Source organism: Phaenicophaeus curvirostris, chromosome 5 (genome assembly GCF_032191515.1).
Source record: "Phaenicophaeus curvirostris isolate KB17595 chromosome 5, BPBGC_Pcur_1.0, whole genome shotgun sequence".
NCBI lineage: Eukaryota > Metazoa > Chordata > Aves > Cuculiformes > Cuculidae > Phaenicophaeus > Phaenicophaeus curvirostris.
The window spans coordinates 59,245,313-59,269,187 of NC_091396.1; the positions used below are offsets into that span (position 1 = coordinate 59,245,313).

The 23,875-nt window shown below is 42.3% G+C and overlaps 1 protein-coding gene across 1 annotated transcript in view; it reads left to right on the forward strand.

Moving 5' to 3' along the window:
* Positions 1 to 11,382, forward strand: part of BRF1 (BRF1 general transcription factor IIIB subunit) — a 180,492-nt gene extending 169,110 nt beyond the window's left edge. The window contains exons 16-18 of the mRNA XM_069858918.1: positions 2,502 to 2,553; positions 5,448 to 5,616; positions 7,622 to 11,382. Coding sequence (XP_069715019.1) covers positions 2,502 to 2,553; positions 5,448 to 5,616; positions 7,622 to 7,659 — 259 coding nt within the window. The 3' untranslated portion in view covers positions 7,660 to 11,382. The remainder of the gene's footprint in view (positions 1 to 2,501; positions 2,554 to 5,447; positions 5,617 to 7,621) is intronic.
* Positions 11,383 to 23,875: the final 12,493 nt, after the last annotated feature.

Below are 23,875 nucleotides of genomic sequence, written 5' to 3' on the forward strand. Positions count from 1 at the left end.
GTAGGTAGCTCATAGTACTGAGGTGCAGTGAACTGGACTGTTCAGCCCACATGGCAAGTGACCCCTTCGGATCTGCACTGCAGCAGGTACCCGACGGCCAGACCAAGAGCAGAATCCAATCCACTGCTTTTGGATGTCTTAGATATTATGCTGAGAGAGAAACTGTATTGCCCAAATTGAATGGCAGCAATGTATTTCTAGTAATGAGGTAAAGATGTATGCTTTGTGAGCAATTATCACGGAACAGAAATACAGCTTTAATTTCAGTTTGGGTATGAGAATCACTCACTGCTGAAAAGCAGTATAGATGGGCTCTTGGATTTAGCACTAAAGTTTGCAAATAAGCCTGAATCTTTTTATTTTCATTAGGGGACCATTTTAATTAAAATAAAACTAGAATGTTTACTCTTTGCTTCCTATAGCTATGATTGTTTTCTTCACTGTGTGAGCACATGTATAATTTGCTCTAAAAGAAATGTCAGCAGTTTCTGATTACCTTGTGAGTCTTGCTCAACAGCTTGATTTTAATTGGGGGGAGGAAAGATTTCAGGTCCTCCAGGGTGGTCTGATGTCTTTTGGTAGCAGGGGAAGTAGGTGCTATCTTTGGTACGATGCTAATTGCAATAATCACTACTACTGGTTTAAAATTAAAGGTCCTTCATTTCTTATCCTTGTTGGTTTTTTTTAGTTATGTCAATGAAATAGAACCTGTTTGGTAATTAGCATCCTTCAGCTCCATAACCTTTTGACATTGCTGCATTTGTGTGTTTGTAAGCATCTAAAAAGGGTGACTTTTGGAAAACAGTGGTTGACGGTAGGTAGGTAGTCTCAAATTTTAGGAAATAACAAAGAAATTTTTACAATGTGAGTGGTGAAACACTGGCACAGGTTGCTCAGAGAGCAAGGTCAGGCTGGACAGTGCTGTGAGCAACCTGATAGAGTTAAAGATGTCCCTGCTCATTGCAGGGGGGTTGGCCTAGAGGACCTTCAAAGGTCCCTTCCAACCCAAACCATTCTATGATTCTGTGGAAACTGCCATTCAAATTAGATAAAGGAAAGAGAAGGCCAGGCACACAGGGAGGAGTGCGTCCATTCCTTCAGACAGATTCTCTCTAAGCCCAGAGGTCTACCAGGATTTGTAAGTAATAGGTAGTTTATGTGGGTCAAGAGTATATCTCTTTCTTGATATTTTTGAAAATTATGAAATATAACAAGATGACGAGTAACTGTAGCAGAACAATGTGGACTCTTCAGTGGTACAGCTCCTGATGCATTCCAGTGGCTTCATCTTGTTTAGATCTACACTAAGAAGGCACCTTGGACTACTTCGGTTGCCAAAGTGCCTTTCAGGTCTTGCAAAGCATTTCAGAGATGACCGTTTTCTGAACCTTTTTGGAGCTTAGTCAATATCTTATATTTTAATATTGTTGTCTCCGTCAGAGATAATGATTTGACTCTTCCCTGTTCATTCTCTGGGGTTTTGTTTCCTCCTGCTGATTATTTGAAATAAAGAAATAAGCAGGAAAACAGCTATTATCTGTGTGTTAACAGGGAGGAATGACTAATAGGAAAATGAGAAGAAAGATACTGCTTATCATAAAAGACTGTATCTCTGGAGGCATAAATTGGTATTCATTAAGTTGTTTGCCTAGATTTAGTTAAAAGACTTACTTGAGGAGCTGTCTGAGCAGTGTTTCGATAGAAAGCAAGTCATCGTCTTTGTGACTAGATACGTCTAGATAAGGAGGAGAGACCAGAAAGCAGCACTAAATGATGGATTGAGAACAGCCGTCACGGCCCTAAGGAGGCAACAGGCTATGAGATGTTTTTCAGAAAGAACAATATTTAACACTTAGCTGTAGAGTAATACTAAGCCATCTTTTCTCCCTAATTATACTGGTGTTTTTCCTATCTGATGCAGAATTTTTAAAGATGTTTATGTTCAGTTTCTATCAATTTTCATTCAAGGTATGCCGGGTCCCCTTGTTTTTGATGATGATTTCTGTAGCTGGAGGTTAGAATTTCACCTGCGATGATTATGATATCCTGCATGTATATCTCAGGATATCGTCAGATGCGGGGAAGTAGTTGCAGAGTGGTGCTGGGTAATTCAGAGCGTGGCTCACTTTTGCCATGTCTGCATTCTTTAAAAAAACCTGTTGAGTCTTGACTTTTGTGATATGTGACAAATCCACCTATTTCAAGGACCTTCAGGTTGAGCTGTGGCTGCAGATTGAGATGAGGTTTTGCTACTGTTCTTCTTGACAGGCATCTTTTCTTATTATCCCAAACTGGGGCAGACACTTACAAGGGAATGTGCGTATTAATTATTGTGGAGTCTGTGGCTCTCCTCTCTTTATCTCATATCTTTTAAAAAGTAATTGCACAACATAACGCTAGCAAAATGCTTTCAGTGTTTGGAGAGTGAGTACTCCGTGCCACTCTCTTGTGCATGGTGGAACTTTTCTGATAGTGACCATTTCTTCTTTCCTTCTTTGCAGGTTGAGACCCTTGATTTCAACACAGCCTGCTAAAAAGGCTGCCACTGAAGAGGTATGTAAATCCAGCACTTCTCCTGGTGCAACAGTTTGAGTCTGGAAATTCCTACAAACTTTTCTCAGCCTAGCTCCAGTTACATGGTAGATATGGGCAAAAGAAATGAAAGTCTTGTCTCTCTGGTGAGAGCTGGTTATTGCAAATGCTGCAAAGCTGAGGTTGCCTGTTATCTAACCAAGATTTGCCCTTCCTTATCCATCAGTAACATTAGCACAGCCTCACAATGCCTGGTTAAGCAGCACAAAAAGAGAAAACTCCCTGCAAGTTTCTAAAAAATGAGTAAAAGGAGTAGGAGAGAGCAGGGCTTGTGCCTGTTTCTCAGCACGTGGACCATCCCCATGGAGAAAGGGGATGATGCAAAATGCTGCTTCTGTGCAGCCAGCTGGCCATCACCAGAAACACTGCTTCCCTGGATTTGTGCACCTGCATTTTCTGCAAGAGGGGTTGTGATTGTTACCAGAGTCACAGCGATCACTGCTTTCTGTCATTGTTATTTTCAAACCTTGCGGAGTAGCCATATACATTTTGTGTGTGATAAAATAACCAAAAATTCTTTTCCTAATATTTGGCCTTCTGTTTCCCATGAACACGTGACACTGACACCCTTTTGCAAGTGAACCAGTTAATTACCTTGGGGTAATGTTTCACATGCTTTGACAGTTGCCCCTCCATGCATAAAGATAAGTGCCAAACTCAAGTCCAGGATGTCTGGAAGTGAATCCAGGAAGTTCTATTTAAAGGTGTTGTTTGACTGACTTATTTTTAAAATTACTAAAACCCATTGATTTTCAGAAACAGTTTGATATCCTGCCTGGGGAAATACATTTTCACTTCTTACGTTATGCTCATTAGAAAACTCTGCACATTTTTAGAAGTATAGCAGTCTGGAAGTGGACATGATAATTACAAGAAGGTCACATTTTAATTAGCATGGTGCAATTTTAAAAAATAATGACTCAATTGTAGCTCCTTTATATTCACCCACTTTTTCAGAGCAGATGGATACTGTTAGGCATATAAATTGATATATATTATGATGCTGATTTGTCTCAAACTCTTGTGTCTATTTCTGTTTATAATGAAAACCTACATGGACTCAATTTGATCACTCTAGAGGCAAAAGCAGTGATAGGGAATATAAAATAAACTGGAGGGAAGTTTTTCTAAATAATATCATTAATTTGAGCATTAAAAAAATAATGAAATCCTGTCTTTGAGTGATCCAAATATCTAAATACTTCATTTTCTATTAAAATTAATGGGTGTCTTTTGCCCTATTAATGAGTTATTGGAGCAAACCCTTAGGTGACTTTGAGAAATTCAGGCAGATTCTTTAGGTTGACTGTCATGGTATATGACAGGTTCAGGAACAGCTTTGATGTCTGAATAATTAGACTATCAACTTTCTGGTACAAGGATTTTCTCTTATGGTGTATCTCTAAAGTACCTGGAGTTACAGGGATCCTGGGTGCTGTTGCATCCCAAGTGATTACATTTATAAAGAAATAAATAAAAATAAATTACAGTGACAAATCAGAACTTAATGCCAATGGAATTGGAGGAGATGCAGCAGTACGTAGTTGTGTACTGTAATTTAAAATGTAAAGCATAATAGGACTTTTCTTGTGGTAGAGACTAGAGAAGTAGGGGGTTTCTGGTCTCCTTCAGACCGTTCATTGTTAGGAGCACCTCACTGCTGTCCTTCCCAAGGAAGCAGTCCCAGTCCTTTCCACCTTTACTATGAGAGATGACTCTCCGTGCTGATATCTGCTGACTAGTGCCAGGTATCTGTAAGTATACCCTTCTCAAAATTGTTTATGTGACAAAGCAGTGCTAATGGTTAACCTTTCGTGTTCTTCAAGTTGCCACTTGAAGATAGCCTTTTGGACCCCAGGCTCTAGTGTACAAACTCCAAGCAGTCCAAGTACAGAGCAGAGGTGAAAAGTGCCCTGCAACAAAGCTGGTGGAGATTAGGCTCCTGTGGTGTTTGTTCCCTGGATGAGAGAGGAAGGTGGAGCCCTAGACTGAGCACAACGTGGAGGTGAGAGCTCCAGAGAGACCAGAGACTTGGCTGTGCTGAGCCAGACCACCTTGCTGGTTCTTGCCCCATTCCCAGATCTGTCATTAGTGAACTGCAGTGTTACCTTCTCTAAATTCACCTCTGTCTCCTTCTGGTGTTGCCCTTTCTCTCCCTCCCTGCTGTGTGCTGCCTAACCTTGGAGCAGCTGGGGAGGTGCATGTACGAAACAGGTCCTGTCAGTGATCAATTCCCAAGGTAATGTTTGGAGATCATTATTAGGTTGAATTTCATAGGTAATGTTACAGGTACTGCCAGGTGTTATCAGCTTAGTGCTCTGCTATCACGTTAAATGCTGTCTAAAGAGTCCTATTTATTTCACAGCTCGTTGTGCCTCCAAATAAATCCAACCAGAGCTGTCAAAACTAATACATGTTGGACTTTTTCTGATTTGAAGGGTACATTTTTGCTATCATCAAAGTGTCAATAATGTTGTTATTGTGTAATAGGCTTGATGTGAGTCAAGCACAATGAGGAAAAGGTTCTAAGTTTTCCCACAGAGCTCTACTGAAGAGCCTTCACTCTCAAGTTTCTCTTTACCTTGTGCTTCCAAGAGAACAGCTTTTCTGCTGTAAGCAGAATATCTCTGGTTATTTCATCAATCTGGCTATGAATTATATGAAAACTGGATGCTTGTGCCTGACTTTCATTCTGACAAAGTTTCTTTGAGCGAATTGCATATCCCTTAACAAAACTAAGCTTCTGGCACTGGACATGGGCTTCCAGCTCTGCTGTCCTTATAGTTTGTCGTTATAGTTTGGAAGCTGCTAATGTTTTATACAATTATTGAACAAAAACACCTTCTTTTTCACAGGTGATCTTTCCAGATGCACAAGCAGGAGCACCTGACTCAGAAAAGCCAGCAGCGGTGCTAGTGGAGAGTGGCCCAGTAGCTTACAACCCTGATGAAGAGGTGGAAGAGGAGGAAATAGAAGATGATGATGATCACTGCATGAGTGCTTTGCAGTTAATGGGAGGGAACGGTAAGCTGGGGTGCTGTCTGAATTACAATCTTCATCACAGGGCTTCTTAAAATAAACATATGTTATACCTTCTGCAGAATTAGGTTTATTAATGTAGATCTGAGGAATTACAGGGTCACTAACCCCTCTGTTAGCAGTGCTCAGGGCTCGTTGCCTCCCAAGCCGAGCCACCCTGCTCCTGCCTGCCTCCTCAACTGGGGCTGCAGTGATGTCCAGGTTGTCTGTGAGCCCTAGGGACATGGCTGTCCAGCTAAAACCAAAATGAACCATCACACTTTGTTTCTGGGGAAAGTGTTAGGAGGAAAGTGTTCTCCAAGTACAGAAATTGCATCGATAGCATACGGTTTGCTGTATGGTACGCAGATGTGTGCTAATTTCTTTGGGCTATCCAGCAAAGCCTCTCATTTAATTAAGTTTCTCTGCTGGCAGGAAAAGGCAGTATCCTCTCTGCTGCAGTTTTTCCTAGCTGGACACATCCACATTTATCTTTTATTAAAAACTTCCCCTTAGAAGTTAAGCTTTGAAAACATACAGGAATATTTTTTAAATGAGAGCTGCTAATTATGGGTTGTGAAAAAGCAAGATGGGAAAATGTTTCCTGCTGAAATGTTATTTACCGCTAAAATCTTTCCAGTACTATTAATTTAGCTTTCAGGGACAATATGTATACATTTAACAAAAGTGTCTGTTGCTTTTAAATTGATTTCTCCACTGGAAAATAATTGCTGAACCATAGGAAGAACAGTTTGTTGCCTGCCTTTATTATTAGAATAATGTTCCCAAGAAAAGGCACCCATATGGGGAGGGTGGGCCTATGTTTATTAATACCCTCCTCCCCAAAAATAGAATAAAGGTCACTGAGCTTTTTTCTCATTGTAAATGTTACTATTTTTAAGCCATTCTGAGAACATTCCACTACTCGCTGTCTGGTCTGGACAACAGCTGAAAAATCAGAGTTAAAAAAAAAATAAATAAAAAGGAAAGGAGTATTCCCAGAATTGAAATGCAGGTGTTCAGAGCTGCTCAATGGAACAAATAACTCCTATCTAACTGTTTTCTTCATGGGTTTTAGATCTGTCTGCCTGGAATAACTGCAGGAATTACAGATGGTGAACTTCACTGAGTCTACGCAAATTATTATATATTACACTTAGTTCTGCTTCTGAGCATTTGCTTTACTCTTTGGATGAAATGTTGCTCTATATTGAATTTGGAATATAAAGGTTAACTTTACTGAATGCTCAAGAGTAATAGTTGTCTGTAGATTCAACTTTGCAGCAGAGAATATCTGTTTCACTGCTTTCAGAAGCACGCAGAAGAGAAATTGCCACATTAGAAAAAAACAGACATGCCTTCTGACACACACATCACCCAGTATTTGCACTGTTTGAGAAAACAAAACTGGATAAAGTTCTGGGCAAAATTTTAAGTTGTTCCTGTAGGAGTAAGTAGATAAGGGAGATCTGAGTTAGATGTGTTGGTCAGGATTCATTGCCTGACTCCTTTGATGTTGATGGGAACTCTGAGCTATCTGAACCCTTGCAGTTTCAGCTTATAAATCCATGAATAATATAAATGAGCCAGCTTTTTACTTGGTGGCTATGTCTGGTGAGAACTGTGCCTATTCATACATGTATGCTGCTGCTTGTCAGCCACCATGTTCCAAATTACTTGTGACAATCTGGCTCAATCACCTTAACCTCTAAATTAAACCAAGTATTTCATGTGTTTATATGCCAAGTATTCCTATATGAGGGTCCAGTGACAAGTGAGAAGAGATGTTTATACATACATGGTTATAGCTATTTCTATTTCACTGAGGAAGTACATGCAAGACCTTTTTATTTAGCCCTAAGAAAATATATAATTTTTTATAATGCTTGCTTAAGGCAAAACTCAGGTTACACAGCAGGAAAATAACCTGAAAGTAGCAATACTTTTCTTCTATCTTCCATCTGTCTGAAATATTTGCATTTTCATATGCCTTTGTCTGTGTGTGTTTCAGATTATGGCTGTGATGTGGATGATGATGATGGCTATTAATTCCATTAACTTCCAAAGGACGTGGGCTGTGTCTTGTTCCCAGCAAATCTTCAGTCTTCAAACTGTATGAATAGGAAAAGAACTATGTTCAGCAAACGTAATCAAACAATCTTCACTTTTGTAAAGCGGATTTTATGTTTGCATTGACCCTGGTCAGTTTATATTGACCCATAATCCAGCAATAAAGTTTCAGTTTGTACTTTTTTTTTTCTTTAAATTTTGGTGGCTTGTGGTTTAAGGATGAAATTGAAGGGAGTAGCTTTCAGAGAACAAAAGAAAGGAGGCAAAATAGACTTTGTATAAAGCATGTGTGAGTTAAAGCAACACATCTCTTATTCATGTGACTGCTTTTAGGCATGCTGTTGAGAGGGAGCAAATAGAAGGACAAATAGAAGGACAGCTAAAAATGAGAAGCATGCCTGTTGATTATTTGAGTGCAGCAGCATTAGTTGTCTCAACCAAAAGAAAGAAGACATTTCCAACTTGTATTGTAACATGACCCTGTTATTGTGTAAAAGCTTCCTTTACCCAAGCCTATCAAAAATTAATGACAAGTTATGTATTTGCTGGGCAGCATCTGTTTTGCTGAAGTGAAGTAAATACTTCTTTATATCAATCAGTTCATAGATTACTTAAAATATATGACAGTAGAAGGCCACGTTGGCAGCAAAGAATTGTCTTCCACTCCAAGTCCAATATGGATTATGTAGAAGGAGGGAGAAGTCCTGGGTAAGGCTAGAAGTGTAGGGAGCAAGCAGGTGATGATGCTGTGCTCACATGCCTTTGCTGGGCATCCCTTAGAACAGCCAGGTCTTGTTGTGACTGATACTGCTGCAGAGAGTCACGCGGGCCATCTCTGCTGAACTGTGCTTGTGCACTGAATAAGAGTGAAGGTCTGCTCCTGAGAGCTGCCTCTCTCTAAACCAGATGAGAGAAAGAGAAAGCTGAGCTTTTTAGTAAATAAGCTAGCATCTGCTTTGGCTGAATTTAATTTAATGTAATTTATTTAAATTTCTATGGGAAAATTAAAGGTCACCACGGAGCAGTCTGACATTCATGGCTCAAATCCCACCCTTGAACAGTCGCTGCTACGCAAGTAATGGTGGAGCTCCAGCCCTATGTGCCCCAAAATGTGAACAGGCAGGTCCTACTCATCCAGATAGATCATCTCTCACAATGCCATGGGAGCAGGGAGCAGGGATGGAGCCCATTTTGCAAGATTCTACCCTGTTGCATCTCACCTGCCTTCCACTGGTACTGCTGGCTCCGAGGCTCTCAGCTCAGTGGGAAGTGCACTGCACCCTGGATCATGGTCTTGATGACTGCAGCTGCAGGAGCCAAGATGTTGTCATCAATCTCCCTTGTCTAGTGACAATCTTGAAAGCTGGAGTGCTGCAGGTTTGTCTTACACCAGGGAAAGATAGATATTTATCTTAGCATTGTGGTAAGATAAATATCTTACTTCTGTTAAGCTCTCTCCTGGTCAGCTCATCCTCCCTATGTTTTTTGAGGAGCACTCATCAGTAAAGCATCATCAGTCTCCCTGTTGCAGAGGGTGGCAGAAAGAGAAGATTTCTAGCTACTACCAGCCAGAATAACGGTAATGCTCATACCTGTGGGTGTCACCAAAGAGGGGGAAGGGCCATATGGCCTTCCATACCTCTTCTGTCCCTCTCAACAGCATGCATAAGAGGGATCATGCGACTAGAGCAAGAGTGAGTGCTTGTTTTAGGAGCAGGCTTGATATTGTTTGGCTAGTAGATGTAGTTTGTTGGGTAGGTTGTATCTGCTAGATACTTCTGAGCCCTGAGGAGTATATCTGCAATGACTTCTTAAAAGTAGAACTCGAAAACAAAAATGATGTAGTGAGGCTAATGGGAAGAAGAGCTCTTCTGAACTAGGTTTCAGTTACTTAGTTTGCAGCACTTCAGTGGCAAGAAGAGATTCTACATAAGTCTTCGGGGAAAAGCTGGCATTTTCACGAAAAAACTATAGATTTTTTCCTGATACTTTATAAATACTGCACAGAAAATTATATTGAGTAGATAAACCTTTCTACCTCTCTTTTATCTACACCATGAATTCAAAATCATACTGTAAGCAGACAATTTTTTAAAAAGTAGTTTGTATTGTCAAAGCTCATGCTCTGCAAACCTTTGAGACAGTTGAATTTGAGCATTTGGGTTAGGATTCATCTTCCAATAGCAGTATTACAAATACCCATACTCTCAGTCTATTCTCAAAACTTGGATTTTATTCCAAGGTACACATTATTCTCTATGCAGGAAATAAACATGCATAAATAAACATGCGTATGACTCATGTAGGTCGAGTGCTTTTCTCAAATGCATGATATTGGCTTTTAAAGAAACCGCTAAGATGAATTCTTTATTGCTAAGGGTCTTTCCTCCAGACTTCTGTGTAGATTTGTATTGGTTTGTTCCCCTCAAGGATATTAAACCTGCTGCCAATTTAGTGTTATGTGCAGGAGCTGAGAATCCACCCAAATAACTGCTGCTAGTAAATCTGAATTTCAGCAGCACAGTGCATTTCTGAGAACATTGTTTCTTGTACTGGAAGTAGGGGATTGCAGTTTTTGAATGCTCTCCTATGATCTCATTAGAAAAGGCTATCGCATAGTCTGCTAGAAGGGCACTTGGAGAACCGAAATAAAAGACCTACAGTTCCATTGCATCACAGTATTGCTGGTGAAGTTAATGGTATAGTTTCTGTACAGGAGTCTGAAAGGAAAGGCTGTGGTATTAGATAGGCAGGCTTCACTCTGATCATTGTAAGGCTTCTAAAGCTATAGTGGTTATGTACATTTTTAATTTATTGGTGACTTACCAGGTTTTTTATAAAGTTCATTCCTTCTTGATTTAACTAAGCTCAGGAAATGTAAACAGATTACAACATGCTAGTTTCTGTTTTTATAGCTAGTCATTAAAATGTAAAAAGTTTAACACTGCATTAACTCTGTTTACTACTGTTGATGTATCTGGACAATTTTGTTGTATATAAGTGAGCCTAAATTCACTTGGAGTAATTTGGACCATGCTTTTCTCACAATTCTGATTATAACGAAGAGAGCTGATAAGGCTGCAGCATTTGTTATTCTTAGATCTTCTTATTTGAACCCATACAGGCTGTCTGTCATAGGTTTTGTCCCATAAAGCATGTCTCTTGCTGCGAGTCACTTTGCTTGATAGGCAGAACCCTCCAGCTGTTGCATCCAGCTTGTCTGCTATACAGTGTTTTAACACTCGTTTGCTGTGGGAGTGAAAAATGAAAGAAATAGGGAAAATAATGGGATTCTTCACTATGGTGAGTGCATTTTCAGTGTCTTAATCATCAATGACGTCTTTAAAATCACTCTGTTTGGTACAGCAACTTTGAAGTGGTTCCAAACAGACTTGTCTTGGGGGTTAAACATGTTCATCGAAAAAGTTCTTGCCATCCTGATGGCTTGTTTGTATTCTTTGGATTGCACTGAAACTCCAGTCGCAGATGTGTGCAGTTAATGTAGAGTTTGCCTGATAAATGTTCTGTTTCTTATTTTTGTGTTGAATCCTTGTGTTTGGCTCAGTTAGTGCCAAGGAAATTAAACCTGTTTGATGTAAGCATATGTATCATCTTTACACAACCACAATATGAACCATGTTAAGCTTTTTTTACTTGTAAAATATTTGCTGTAAATAAAAAGTAAAACCCTTGCATAACCGATCTTTTATGATGCTTTCCTGCTAATTTCTCATTTGTGTATCTTCATTCTTAGGAACCTTCACTTTTGATTGCTGAGCGATTGGTTGATGGTGGCCAAAATTTGTAATTCAGAGCTTTCTTTCATCTCTAAAAGGGGGACACATCTAATCAGCGGGTGTGTTTTACAAGATATTGTTCCACTGATAAATGTAGCTACTTTCTGTAAAATGCAAAGCATAACAAGTTTTTTTGACTAAGCTATATAATTAACTAACTGTGGGAACAATATGTAGTGTGTGTGTTTAGTGGAACTGTTCCAGTGCTTCTTTCTGAAAGTTGTTTCTTGATAAATAAGGTGTGTGCTGAGTAAAAAATCATGTTGTTTGTCAGCATCTAGTCACCACAGTTTGGAGGCTGAAATCCACATCTGCCCTTTGTGCACCTGGGTATTTACTCCTTTTATTTTTTTCTGGAAATGGAGCTGCTATGATTCTATGATTCTACTACCGGATCCTCAGGAGTATCTACTGCAAAATTTTAGCATATAGTAAGACAAGTAATAATAGTTTTAATAAGGCAGTAATTATGTCATTCCAGCATTTCTCTGAGTTCCCATAATCTCATCTAGGTGCACTTTTGCTTTCATTGACACCGGGATGTTTTTATCTTGCCTTTTCAGCTGTTCCACTGGCAGCTGGGATCTTTTCCAGTGATTTCTGTCACTGATGCTCTCTCACTCATTGCATGTAAGTTGTTAAAAAGTACTGGCCACTTTGGCCTCATATTTTCTGCTCTTCCCGAGCTGTACAGTTACTGGTTTTGCCCTGTAATGTTTCACTTGCCTAGCACACCAGGCTTTAATGACTGAAGCCATTCTGTCCTCAGGCTGTGTTCATGAAGTAAGCCTCCTTTAAGGGTTTGAGGAATTAAATAATGTTAATAAAGCTGAAATCTTGCAAAGCTTTATATTAGCTTCATTTGTCACCAGTAGATCTTAGAATCATAGAACTGTTAAGGTTGGAAAAGATCTATAAGAACATCAAGTCTACCTGTCAGCCCAACACCAATGTGCCTACTAAACCATGTCCCAGAGTGCCATGTCTACATACTGTAATTGTAGGGTCAGGTATTGTAATGCAGAAGAGGCTGTTGTAAAAGCTCCTGTCATATGTGTAAGAAGAGTTCTTGTTTGATTTTTCTTATGCCTGTCCTGATACCTGGCTGTGGTCTTGGTGAGTGGTGGTTGTTTAGTGAATAGGGTTAAGCACATGAAAAAGGAGACGGTGAGAATCCATGACTTACAGCACAACAAATTTGCTTGGCAAGTTCCTTCATTTTAATTTTGTTTTCAGTTAGACTGTTATGCATTTTCATGGAAATGAGAGAGGCGCTTACATTTCATAAAAATTCCCATCCTGCCATGTGACTCTAGGAGCATAGGATTTAGAGACTGCTAGTGTGAATCTTACTTTTGTTGTTTTATGGATTGGCAGTAAGTGGCATTGTGCTGGACACCAGCATTGCAGTCATTGTAATATGTTTTATTGCCAAATTGCAACAAGAATTCTTCCCTACTGCTCTTGGTAAAGTTTCTCAATTCTTCAAAACCAGGAGAATACAGCAAATTAAAAGAATTTTAACAAAGCTATGCAAAGAAACAGAATGAACATGTGCAGGTATTTTTTCTTCAGTGCACTTCTGTGGGAAAGGTAGAAGTTTTTTATTTATACACAGATACTAAAAGGGGCAAAAGCTGAATGTTGGCAGGAACAGAGGTGAGGCTGCTTTTTCCTTTTTCCCCACAAGAACTCCTGACTCTTGTTTCATGGTAGAGCCTGCGCCATCTTCATCATTTGTATACTGGGTAGCCCACTGGTGGATATTAAAAGCAGTAGGGCACCTAAACAGGTAAGAAGGAAGAGGTGGTAAGGTGTTTTTGTTTCACTTGAGTAAAAACAAAGGAGATTAATTATTTAGGGTGGTTTTAAAGGGTGTAGTTTAATATTAAGGACAAAGCTGCATTTAAAAAAAACATGAGAAAGATGAGGAAATATTTCATTGGAATGAAGTGCCCACAGGCACTGAGCACAGTAAGAGACCAGGGACAATATTCACATCTCAACACAACTGGTCTCACAGCTGTATTAAAACTTGAAGTCTTTGGCCATGCCACTGTATGACTTGCATCTGCTTTTGTCAAGTGTGGTTTCTGACTGCCCTGGGTTGTCAGCTGCCCTGTGCTGGTTAATGGACGAGTGTTCCCCACCCATAGTGGATGCATTTCTGGCTTGGTGCAGATGATTCCTGTCCCCCACCCATGTCAACCATTCTGTCTCGAAGAAGAGTCTGTGAGGTTTTCTGGGGGAAAAAAATAGCCATGCGCTCATTTCTGGACTCTGCTTTGTTACAACTGTGGCAACAAATATGCTGAAGTGCTGACTGTGCAGCCCAGGCTGGCCTTGTGTCCCATCTTGCTGTGGAGGAGTAGCCCACGTTGGAGGGCAGCACTCGAAGCCTCGAGCAGCTCCGCTGGTAGTGTAGCTGGCAAGTGTTCTCTGATTACCACCCTCCTTTTTGATGAGGGTCTCCTGAGTCTGCCGTTTTTGCAGAAATGCTAATCCTGGTCTTTGTTGAATACCCTTGGGCACATAAGGATTTTGGAGCAAACATTTTTGAGTAAAAGTCCCATGTGAAGAGCATGATCTGTGCCCTAAGCAAATCTCTGTTGGCAGCGAGGGATCTCAAGTTCCTAAAAATGCAAATGAATAATAGGAAGGCAATGTGAAAATATCCATGATAGATATTCACAGTTCCTGTAAATTGGTACAGTCTCTGCAACTACACATCAGGCAGTAAGAACTTTGCTGTTTACATCAGTTGAGGATCTGTGCTGTTAGCAACAGTCTCTAGAGGTGTTGGCAGCAGTGAGGGAAGGGAGAAAAGTGCTCTGGGATGAAAACAATTTGTGATATTGTGTTATGTTGCCTAAAGCCACTTCCTGCTTTCTTTGTCAAGCACAACTTATGCCCTTGCCTAATTAACCAGCAAAGTGGAGTTGCCCATTCTGCTGATTTTAAAATGAGAAAAGGAAACTTAGCAAGTCTACAGCTATAGGGCACAGCACATAATGCATCCCTCTCAGCTGTGCGTGGGAATGGCTGTAGCTGTCAAAACTTTCTCTCTCTAGGTGGCCATGGACAGCTCTGATGTGGATCTGTAATGGAATTATTCTACGGAGCAGCATCTTGTCTCGGAAGCAGGTTAAATCCTTACATCTGTTTTGATTCCTGCCCATAGTGTGAGAGCTCACCAAAGGAGAGTCCACACACACATACCTGCACAATTCAACTAAGATTCATGGGTTGATACAAGGTAAAATACAGCTAAAGCAAATGATGTCAAAACTAGTCACTGCTTTCAAACAAAGTCTTACACAAGGCCAGTGGGAAATTGTTTGATACTGCTGCATGCTGCATTAAATCAGTAGGACCTACCATAAGCTCCGAGTTCTCCAACAGCAAATCAGTGCAATGTGAATCATCATGTTTTCTTTCTGGACTGTCGAGCCCTACCAGGAAGAGTCTGAGTAGATGTTGCTGCCTGCAGTAAGATGAAGGATCTTTCATCTGTTGAGCTTCCCTGTATATTTTATGTTGGTTCAGAGGAGCTGCCTGCACTGCATTAATGAAATGCCATCTAAAACCCTTTTGGCCAGTGTCCTTGGCTCACATGTAAGGGTAGCCATTCTGATCTCCCCAGGCCACTTGGTGAGCAAAAGGTGAGCAGGATATACTGCCAACCCTGGTAAAGCTGCCCAGCACAGACCCTAAGTATTGTCTCTGCTTGTGGGATTATAGTGATGCGAAAGGTGCAATGTCTCAGATGAGGAATGATGGTACATAATTTAGGAGATTGTATTTGTCTCAGCCTGCTGCACACGTGAGCGGGGAGAAGCAGTTGTACTAATAGAACTGTGCAGAGAGGTATCTGGGGGCTCCAACGGCTGCTTTCAGCCCATGGATCAGTCCATTCCGTTAATCCACCTTGACTCCTACAGTATATATGATGCTCAGAAGGAGTCGAGCAATTGAGGCCATCGAGTGGCTTCACACCTCAAGTGAAAATCAGAAGCAGGCAGAGTAAAGACAAAGTTATTGCAGGAGTTCCCTAAGGTTTGGAAGGAAGGCTGTGCCTCTTCTAGCATCATTTTGAGCCTGCTTTCCTAGCCAGGCTTAGCTAGCATTAAATTATTGGGTAGATCTTAGGTTGATTGGAGCATAGGGTGCCTTGCCACCCAAGAAAGTGCTTTTGGGGTGTGGTTGGTTGGTTGGTTTGTTGTTGTTTTGTGGTTTGGTTTGTTGCTGGGTTGTTTTTTTTTTGGGGGGGGGGGGATGTTTGGGTTGTTTGTTGGGGGTTTTTTTGTGGATGAAGGGGTGTGTTTTTAAGTTACTCCCTCTGTTGCCATAAATTGCAAGGTCCTTGCTGGGTATTGCAGCTTTCCTTCTAAGCTGAGTCCTCAGTGCACAGCAGGAGTAAATAATCACTGCTGAAGAGCAAAGATGTTAAATGATACAAGAAGGAGAAAAAAACAACACAGGTGGAGAATTGTCATGAAATTTGGAGCATGAAAACATCACTTCAGGTGTCTGAGCCAGGGATGTCCCACAAGTGGAACAAGTAGCAAATACATTGGAGGAGACCTGGTCTGGTAAACTGTGACCTGAAATTCCTGGTGAAACCATCTCAGGTGGCTCCCTATGATATCCCATATTCTTTACTATTAAATGCTCACAGGAGCACGATGCCCAGCTTGCTCTCCTCTGGCTGCTTGTTGTAGCTCACTCACTGCCAGCTACTGCACATTTCTGTGACTCAGCAGGCAAAGGGACTGGGGCGTCAGTCACAGCAACAGCTCCTTTGCTTGGAAAGAAAGAAGTGCCGTTACCCAGGGATTTCATGACCTTGGTTGCTTTTCTGTTTGGTGTATCTTACCTAGACAATTTCTTGTTTGCCCTATAATTTATCGTGCGTGCGTTAAGGAAATGAATGTGGGAACGGAGGGATTCTAGGACCACTAAGGGCTTTTGTCAAATTGGCATGGGGCTGCTAAATCCTCTTTACATGTAATCCCTTGGCCCCTGTGATGTCTTCTTTTCTCTATAACATACCATTCACTGTAGTTTTTGGAAAAGAAGGGTGTTGTGAAATGCCCCTCTCAGGTGCTGTGTGTTAGGTGGTGTGGCAAATAGTGTGACATCAGTGCAGCAAGCAGCAACGTCCCAGCTACAGCAGCACACAGCCGAAAAAAAGAAGTTATAAGGAAGAATCCTTGTGTTTGAGGGTGCAACGTGTGAGAAAGGGCTGAGCTGGGAGCATAGCAGACAGTCTTGTTTAACTGGAAAGCATGAGTGACAGCTACTTCCCAACCAATGCCAGAGGAGAGTGTTAGGAACAGGAGTGGGTTTTGCTTCTGGATGGCAGCTCATTAGGAGCTTGGGCTGCATCCTTCGCTGGTGCAGCCGTCAGAGCTTGTTGAGACTCTGTCCAGTGCCAGAGAGATACCCATGTGGTTAGGTGGAAGTCCTGCCTCGTGGTCACCTCGTCTACCAGTAAAAGGGGAAAATGTTTCTAGAGGAAGCAAAACTACCCACTGGAATCCCTGTGATCTGTAATAAATATTTGAGGTGTAAAAAGCTAGAAAAACGGTATGGAGTCAGACAAGAAAGTGAAATCTGCCTTTTTAAACTTGGAAACAGTGTGATATATCAGCAATGCTGCAGTGTCTGGGAGCTGTCTGAATAAAAATGTGGATGCATTTAGGAATTACGGGTTTTGTACAAAAAAAGTTCAAAGGGCTGAAGTCTTCAGTCTCTTTAATTAGTCATGGGAGGGAACATCATTGGCTTTCCGTGAAAGAATGGTAGATTGCTGCCATTACGTCTCTCTAAATCCAAGTCCTGTTTTCCCCTTAGTATATTTCAATATAAAATACAATATTAGAGCTTTAAAAAGTCTTTATTAGCTAGCAGATGGTTTTTCAAGTCGTTTTAATGAGATGAAGAAAACTTTAATGGCAGACACTTAAAGCTGTGCTTAGACAGACTATTGCCTTTGGAAAAATCTCGGGAATGTTTTCTCCTTACTTTTGGCAGAGCTTGGCACCAGATTATGTACAAGGAAATGGAAGGGGATGAATTATGCTGACTGGTTCCCTCCCAAGAGTAGTTTTACATCAGTGTAACATTGTTGAGTCCCACAGTCATGCCGTGATTTACGGAGGTGCAAGGGAAGAGGGAACTGTCATTGACTTGATGCAGTTCAAAAGAAATATTACATTTCTCATATATTTGCTTCATTCCATTGCCATGGTCAGGATTTTTTGAGAAGCTTATAGTCAGCCCCCTTGCAGGCAGGGCAGCAGCGTGCTAAGCCCTTCTGGGTGTCTTTTTCTGGATATCAACGTTGGCTGCATGTGGGCAGAAGAAGAAGGAGATGGTAGAGCCCTGAGGCCCTGTCAGTGTGGGACAACTTTGCGACTCAGCTTTCTTCTTCCACCTTTGCTGAATTTCCTGAGGTAAAAGATGCTTGTGCTGAAATGTAGGAACCTAACCATGTAGGAACATGGCTGACAAAGAAACCTTTCAAGGTCTCGATGGTTCTTCCAGGCCTATATTTCTCTCTTAAGCAAACAACACCATGTTCTTCAGAGATGCAAGCTGTCTCATAATAAATATACTCACATCTGGAACATCCAGTCTACAACAAGGAGGGTTTATATGCCTTTAAATGTGCAAGTTCTTGTTTATGGGGTTTTTTTAATGTCAATGGTTGCTGACATTCAGACCTACTTCCTCCAAGGGTTTCGTTTGGCTGTGCAGGTTCTTGGCCTCACGGGAGCACGGAGTGGGTAGCATGTGGTGATTCATTTACACAGAGAATTGACTGTCCCTGCACATATTAAGGGATGAATCATGATTCAAAAAAAGCAATTAAAAAAGCCTACTAAATTAGTAATTGCTCAGCTACCTTCTTAGTCTGTCCAACCCTTCGTTCCTCACCTGGATTGCTGGCCCTGTTACACCTGGCCAAGCTTCAGCATCAGCCTTTTGAACTGCTGGAGAGCTTTGTCTCTCTAGTTTTTCTAGATCTAGCTGATCTAATCTCAAAAGCCATTTTTCAGATTTGGAAAAGCCTTGCAGCTGTGTGTGCTACACAGGTCATTAAGGAAAGCCTTCTCCTTTCTTTCTAGATACACCTACACACTAGCAAGAAATAACATGCTGCAATGCATCTAGAAGCTCTAGTGATGTATTTGTTAGAAATGTCCTCACCGGTGTGCAGAGAAGAAAGCAAGAAGGGTTGCTGAGACATTAACACTCAGTAGAGAATTTCTCTATTTGTGAACCCCGGAGACAAGAACAGTTGCTCTGAAAATCCCTGTGAGCTCCGAAGACTTGACGTGAAGAGGATTTCTTCTTTAATGGTCCCTGCCTGACTGCTCAGGATGATCTCAGGAAGGATCAGGGTAAACTGTCCTTCAGGATCCCAGCAGCAGAAGTGCCTCTGTATCAAGGTAAGTACCAGCGCTTCTTCTTCTCCTCTGCTTTGTGATACAAATATTAAGTAGGAAATAGGGGCCATCCACTGTCCTTTTGTCACCATCCCTACAGTCATCTTCATTAGCTCCTGGGATACTCTTTAGTAATAAAGACCCTTGTCACGTTCTGCCGTTTTCTTGGTCTGCGGGTGGGTATCTCTTTGGAGGCCTGTCCTGAAAGAAAGGCTGCTTGCCAAGAGTAAAACAATTCCTCCATTTGCCAGGGGCAGATAAGAAGCATCTGTGCCGTCAGCAGCAGATGCACTGCGTGATGAGAACATCACTTCAGCCCTGGCACACGCACTTCTCCTGGTCATGGGGACGATGAGTTGCCAACTGCAGCATTGTGAGTCTTGCAGAATGAAAGTCAGCCTGCTCCTGCTGGCTCTGCCAGGCTCGTAACTGCTGAGGTTGGACTACTGAACGCCTCTCAGATTACAATGTTGACTTGTGTGGTGGCCACAGGGCAAGGGAGCAAAGGGGCAAGACGGTCTTCTGCCATTTCAGGTGGGTGAGGAATGGCCATCGTGGTTGGGCGGGTTTCCAGGCCAGGTTGTTCTGGGAATAGACTCATCTCTCTACAGTCACACAAAAATGTACGACGCTGCATTTATCTTCTTGGTCTGTTTTCACAACACATCTTTGCTGTGGCCTATTAATCCCACTGCCCAATTCACCAGTCCATTGTTTGGGATATAGCAATACCAGCCACACCCACGTAAATACACGGGGACAACCATTCTGTAGAGCTCTAGACTCTCTAGGAACATTTTGTTTCATTTAACGCCATCATCTTTGCCTGGTGACTCCCTGAGCTGCCGTTTTCTCTCCACTGAATATAAAAAAGCTGCTGGTGAGTTGTTGGGACACTGTATTTGCTTACAGACACCAGGAGGGAGGTGAGGAAATCCCATTCCCATCTCTCTCAGCCTTCATTTAAAGACCTAATTTTTCCAAACGGCAAGAGGCTTGAGTGCCTCCCTCCTGCTATTAATCAGCCATCATGTGCCACAAAACAAAACAAAAGAGCTTTTAATATACAGCTAGGCTGCCTTGGCATTGTAAAATGTTGCACCATAAATATCTTAGATTAATAATTTGTTTATTTGCCACTTCACAATAGGCAGGTGGAGCATTTGTGAGGCTGCTAGGCAATGCTCATTGCAGTTAAATTTGGCATTTAAAACATGTTTGTGTGACAGGCATCACAAAAACTTTGTGAGGAATGAAGATGATTTAAAATGTCTAAAGCACCTGTAGAATAAATTGCAGCTGGCCTGTTTGCCCCACATATTAATTGCTGCTGCTAGTTTCGTTCTCTGGCGTTTCCCACACTGCAGTTTTGTTACTAAAGTTTTGTTATGTCCTGGTGCGTATTTGGGCTCTGTTGATTAAATTTGAAGTTCATGTGAGCAGAGTGAATGCTGCAAACCTTCTCCTGTCCTTGGCTCACTGCCGTGGTGCTTGTGCCTGTGTGTTGTGACTTGGACTCATCGGAAGCCCTCCAGGAACAATCCCAGGGTGCTCTCATCTGTCCAGAAGCAACTGCTCTGAACAACTCTGGAGCTCTTTTGATCCTTGGTCACAGTGACTGTGAACCTTATTGACCCTCTAAAACAGAAGTATGTTTTGCATCAAGTCTCTTCTCAAGAGAGCACATGGCTTGCAGCATCACATGGAGCTGGAGATGAAACTCTTGCTGCCTCTGCCCAGGCAGCGTGGGGTAAAGAACCATGCTGGATCTGGCACCCCACGTGCCAGTCATGAAAACTTGAAGCTGTGCCTGAGAACTGTCTGCGCTTCGCAGCACTGACACCCATCGTGGGCCTCTCCGGCAGTGAAGGCGCTTGGTGCTTCACTAGGGATGAGGACTGGGACGGTGGAGTGGGAAGGCAGGAACTCATTAGAGCCCAGGGCTGGTTGCCCTCATGCCTGGCCTCAGGAGTGACGTGTGTGTGTCTGTGTAAATAGTTGTGCCAACCACTTGTGTTGGAGAAATGCTGCATGGAAGAAGTCGTGTATAAATAGAATCATAGAATAACCAGGTTGGAAGAGACCCACCGGATCATCGAGTCCAACCATTCCTATCAAACACATATAAATAAAGTTTGACCTAGAAGATTTTGTTGCTTTCAGGCACACCAGTGAGCTGGGGAAGGGGGATTTGTGCTCTTCCCTGGGGCAGGGAGTCACAAAGCATCTCGGCAGGTTCATGAGGCTCTAAGAGACACTTGCAACCCACGGAGGGGGTTCTTAATTTCATTGAGGGAAGTGGAATGCTATCTCCTAGCAGCAGATATGGGCTGAGTTTCCAGGCAAAAGATAAAATCTGTCAGGTTCCCTGGAAGGCTTTAAAGACGGCCCATGAGTGCATGTGGAGGGTGCTGCTTCTCACCAGCCAAGTGAGCTTGGGGTTGGCTGACCAGAATAGCCCAAGGCATGGGGTAGCCACATGGCCAGGAGCAAGGAAACAGTTCCTATGCCACCCTAGGGATTTGAATATTTTTTTATTTAGTTTCTCCATAGCTTTTACAAACACTTGTGATGGTGGTGCCTGTTTTGTAGTCTCTGAATAGACCTGCTGCTATTGACTTCACCAAGTGTGATTTAAGGCATTTGTGTAGCCCTGTTGCTGTTCTCTTTCAGGTACTGGGCAAGCTGGTGAACAAGGCATTGGGGCACAAATCCCAGCGTGACAACTTCCCAGTGCCCTGGGCCAGGAGTAATGGAGAGACCCTGTGGGTCAGGGCTGAGCTCCCACTGCAGGCTTCGGAGAGGCCATCAGCAAAGCCAAGGAAATCAAACAAAAAGAGTCCAATTACTCCTAAAACAGCTTTCTGGAAGAGTTGTACATGTGATGGTGAGTCTGAGCTGCTGCATGTCTTTGCCTACGGGGAGCTGGGATGGGTGTGAGCTGCCTCAGGTCATGGCAGGGGGGTGCAACTGGAGGAACCTCTGCTGTGGCTGGATAGGCAGCATCCAAGTTAACCAAAGGCAGCATCCTGATTGCCCTGCCAACCCCTCATGGAAATCTGTAGGGGTAAAACTTCTCTGACTTTGAGTCACATGGGAGCTACCATCATCTTGTGCTTTGGTTTTGTGTGGCTGTTGGGGTTTGAGACATTTCCCTGTTGCTTATGACTGCTTAGTAATGCTCATTTTTGAAGGGGACAAAAAGGACTCTATTCTCTCAGGAAAGACAAGCAGCCCCATCCAAGTTGTAGAGTGTGTTAATATTTCATTTAAAATTCATGTGTGCATTTGTTTATGAAGTGAAGCGAAAACATATTAGAGCCTTGTTAAGACTGTCATCTGGGTCTCCCTTGGCGAGCAGCCCCATACATTGCCCCTGTAATCAATGACCCTGTTCCCAGCTTCCCCTCTCCTTCCTCCTTTCCTCCCCACACTTCCACATGGGGAACATTTTTGCCTTTGCTTCCCTGTGCCTGTTCAAAATACAATATGCAGTGTGCCAGGATTGACCCTGGCGCCCATCACTGGAGCTGCAGACTTGAGAGAGGCACAAGAGCAGGGACCTTGTCTGCTCTGGATATGAGACTGTGGCAGCCGCTGTGTTTGCTACTTCCCAGTTAAAACTGTTTGGATAGATATGCTCTGCATTTCTAAATGGGGAGGGTTTATCCACTTTTTAACGCTAAACTCAGGCCAAGGACAAAGCTGAGGTAAAAATTCCCGTGGGAATTAGTGCAGAGCCAGAATGGGAGAGTCTTAAAGCTCCTTTCACTGTTTTCCACAACAGGGTTGGAATAGGATAGTATGTCAGCCTTAAACTAGAATTTCCTGTAATTTGTCAGTTTTCACAATTCTACAATTATTAAAATGAGAATTTTCTTTCTCTCTCTCTCTTTTTTTTTTTTTTTTTTAATTTGCATTTGCTGGATGCCATGAATCAGAAAGTGGCTGGAATAGTTATCTTGCTCCAATGTAATTTGATTCTTTATGCCCCCCTTAGTATTTGATGAGAAACCTTTGTATTTTCATGCTTTAATACAATCTGGCACATAATTACAAATGACTCATAGATAATCTTGGTCATGGAGCTCTCTGAAATTAGATGATAATTTAGCCTGGAATTTCTGTAGAAAGAATGAAGGAAAAGACAATTATAATTATTCTAATCAAGATATCTTTTTCTTTGCCTGGGGTACTGCTCTGTGAACTGCCAAAGGCCTGAAAGTATTTAGACCATTTCTGCTGCTCACTGTTTCCCAGGCAAACAGAACTGATCACTGCGTAGCTTCATCACCGTGAAATTCCCCTAAGTGCTACTGACAGAAAGGAGAAGATGAAAGGCATGGGGGCAGAACCACAGAGCTCCGTGCTAGTGTGGTGTGAGCAGAGCAGCCACTGAAAGGCAGTGGGTTCAGGAGCTTTGTACAAATTCCCAAGGCTTTCTGCCAGAAGGGACCAAATCCTTTGTAGCAGCAAAAGGAGATTCTCTGATATGTATCACCAGTTCTCACATAATAGATAGAGGTGCTGCAGCTGGGAGAAAGGAGGGGTGGGTGCCCCTGTTCACATCACTGCACCTTGTGCAGCTGGTGAGGGGGCTGGAGAACAGGCCTTATGAGGAACAGCTGAGAGAGCTGGGGGTGTTTAGCCTGGAGGAGGCTGAGGGGAGACCTCATTGCTCTCTACAACTACTTGAAAGGAGGTTGTGGAGAGGAGGGAGCTGGCCTCTTCTCCCAAGTGACACGGGACAGGATGAGAGGGAATGGCCTCAAGCGCCGCCAGGGGAGGTTTAGGCTGGACATTAGGAAAAAATTTTTCACAGAAAGGGTCATTGGGCACTGGCAGAGGCTGCCCAGGGAGGTGGTTGAGTCAACATTCCCTGGAGGTGTTTAAGGGACGGGTGGATGAGGTGCTGAGGGATATGGTTTAGTGTTTGGTAGGAAT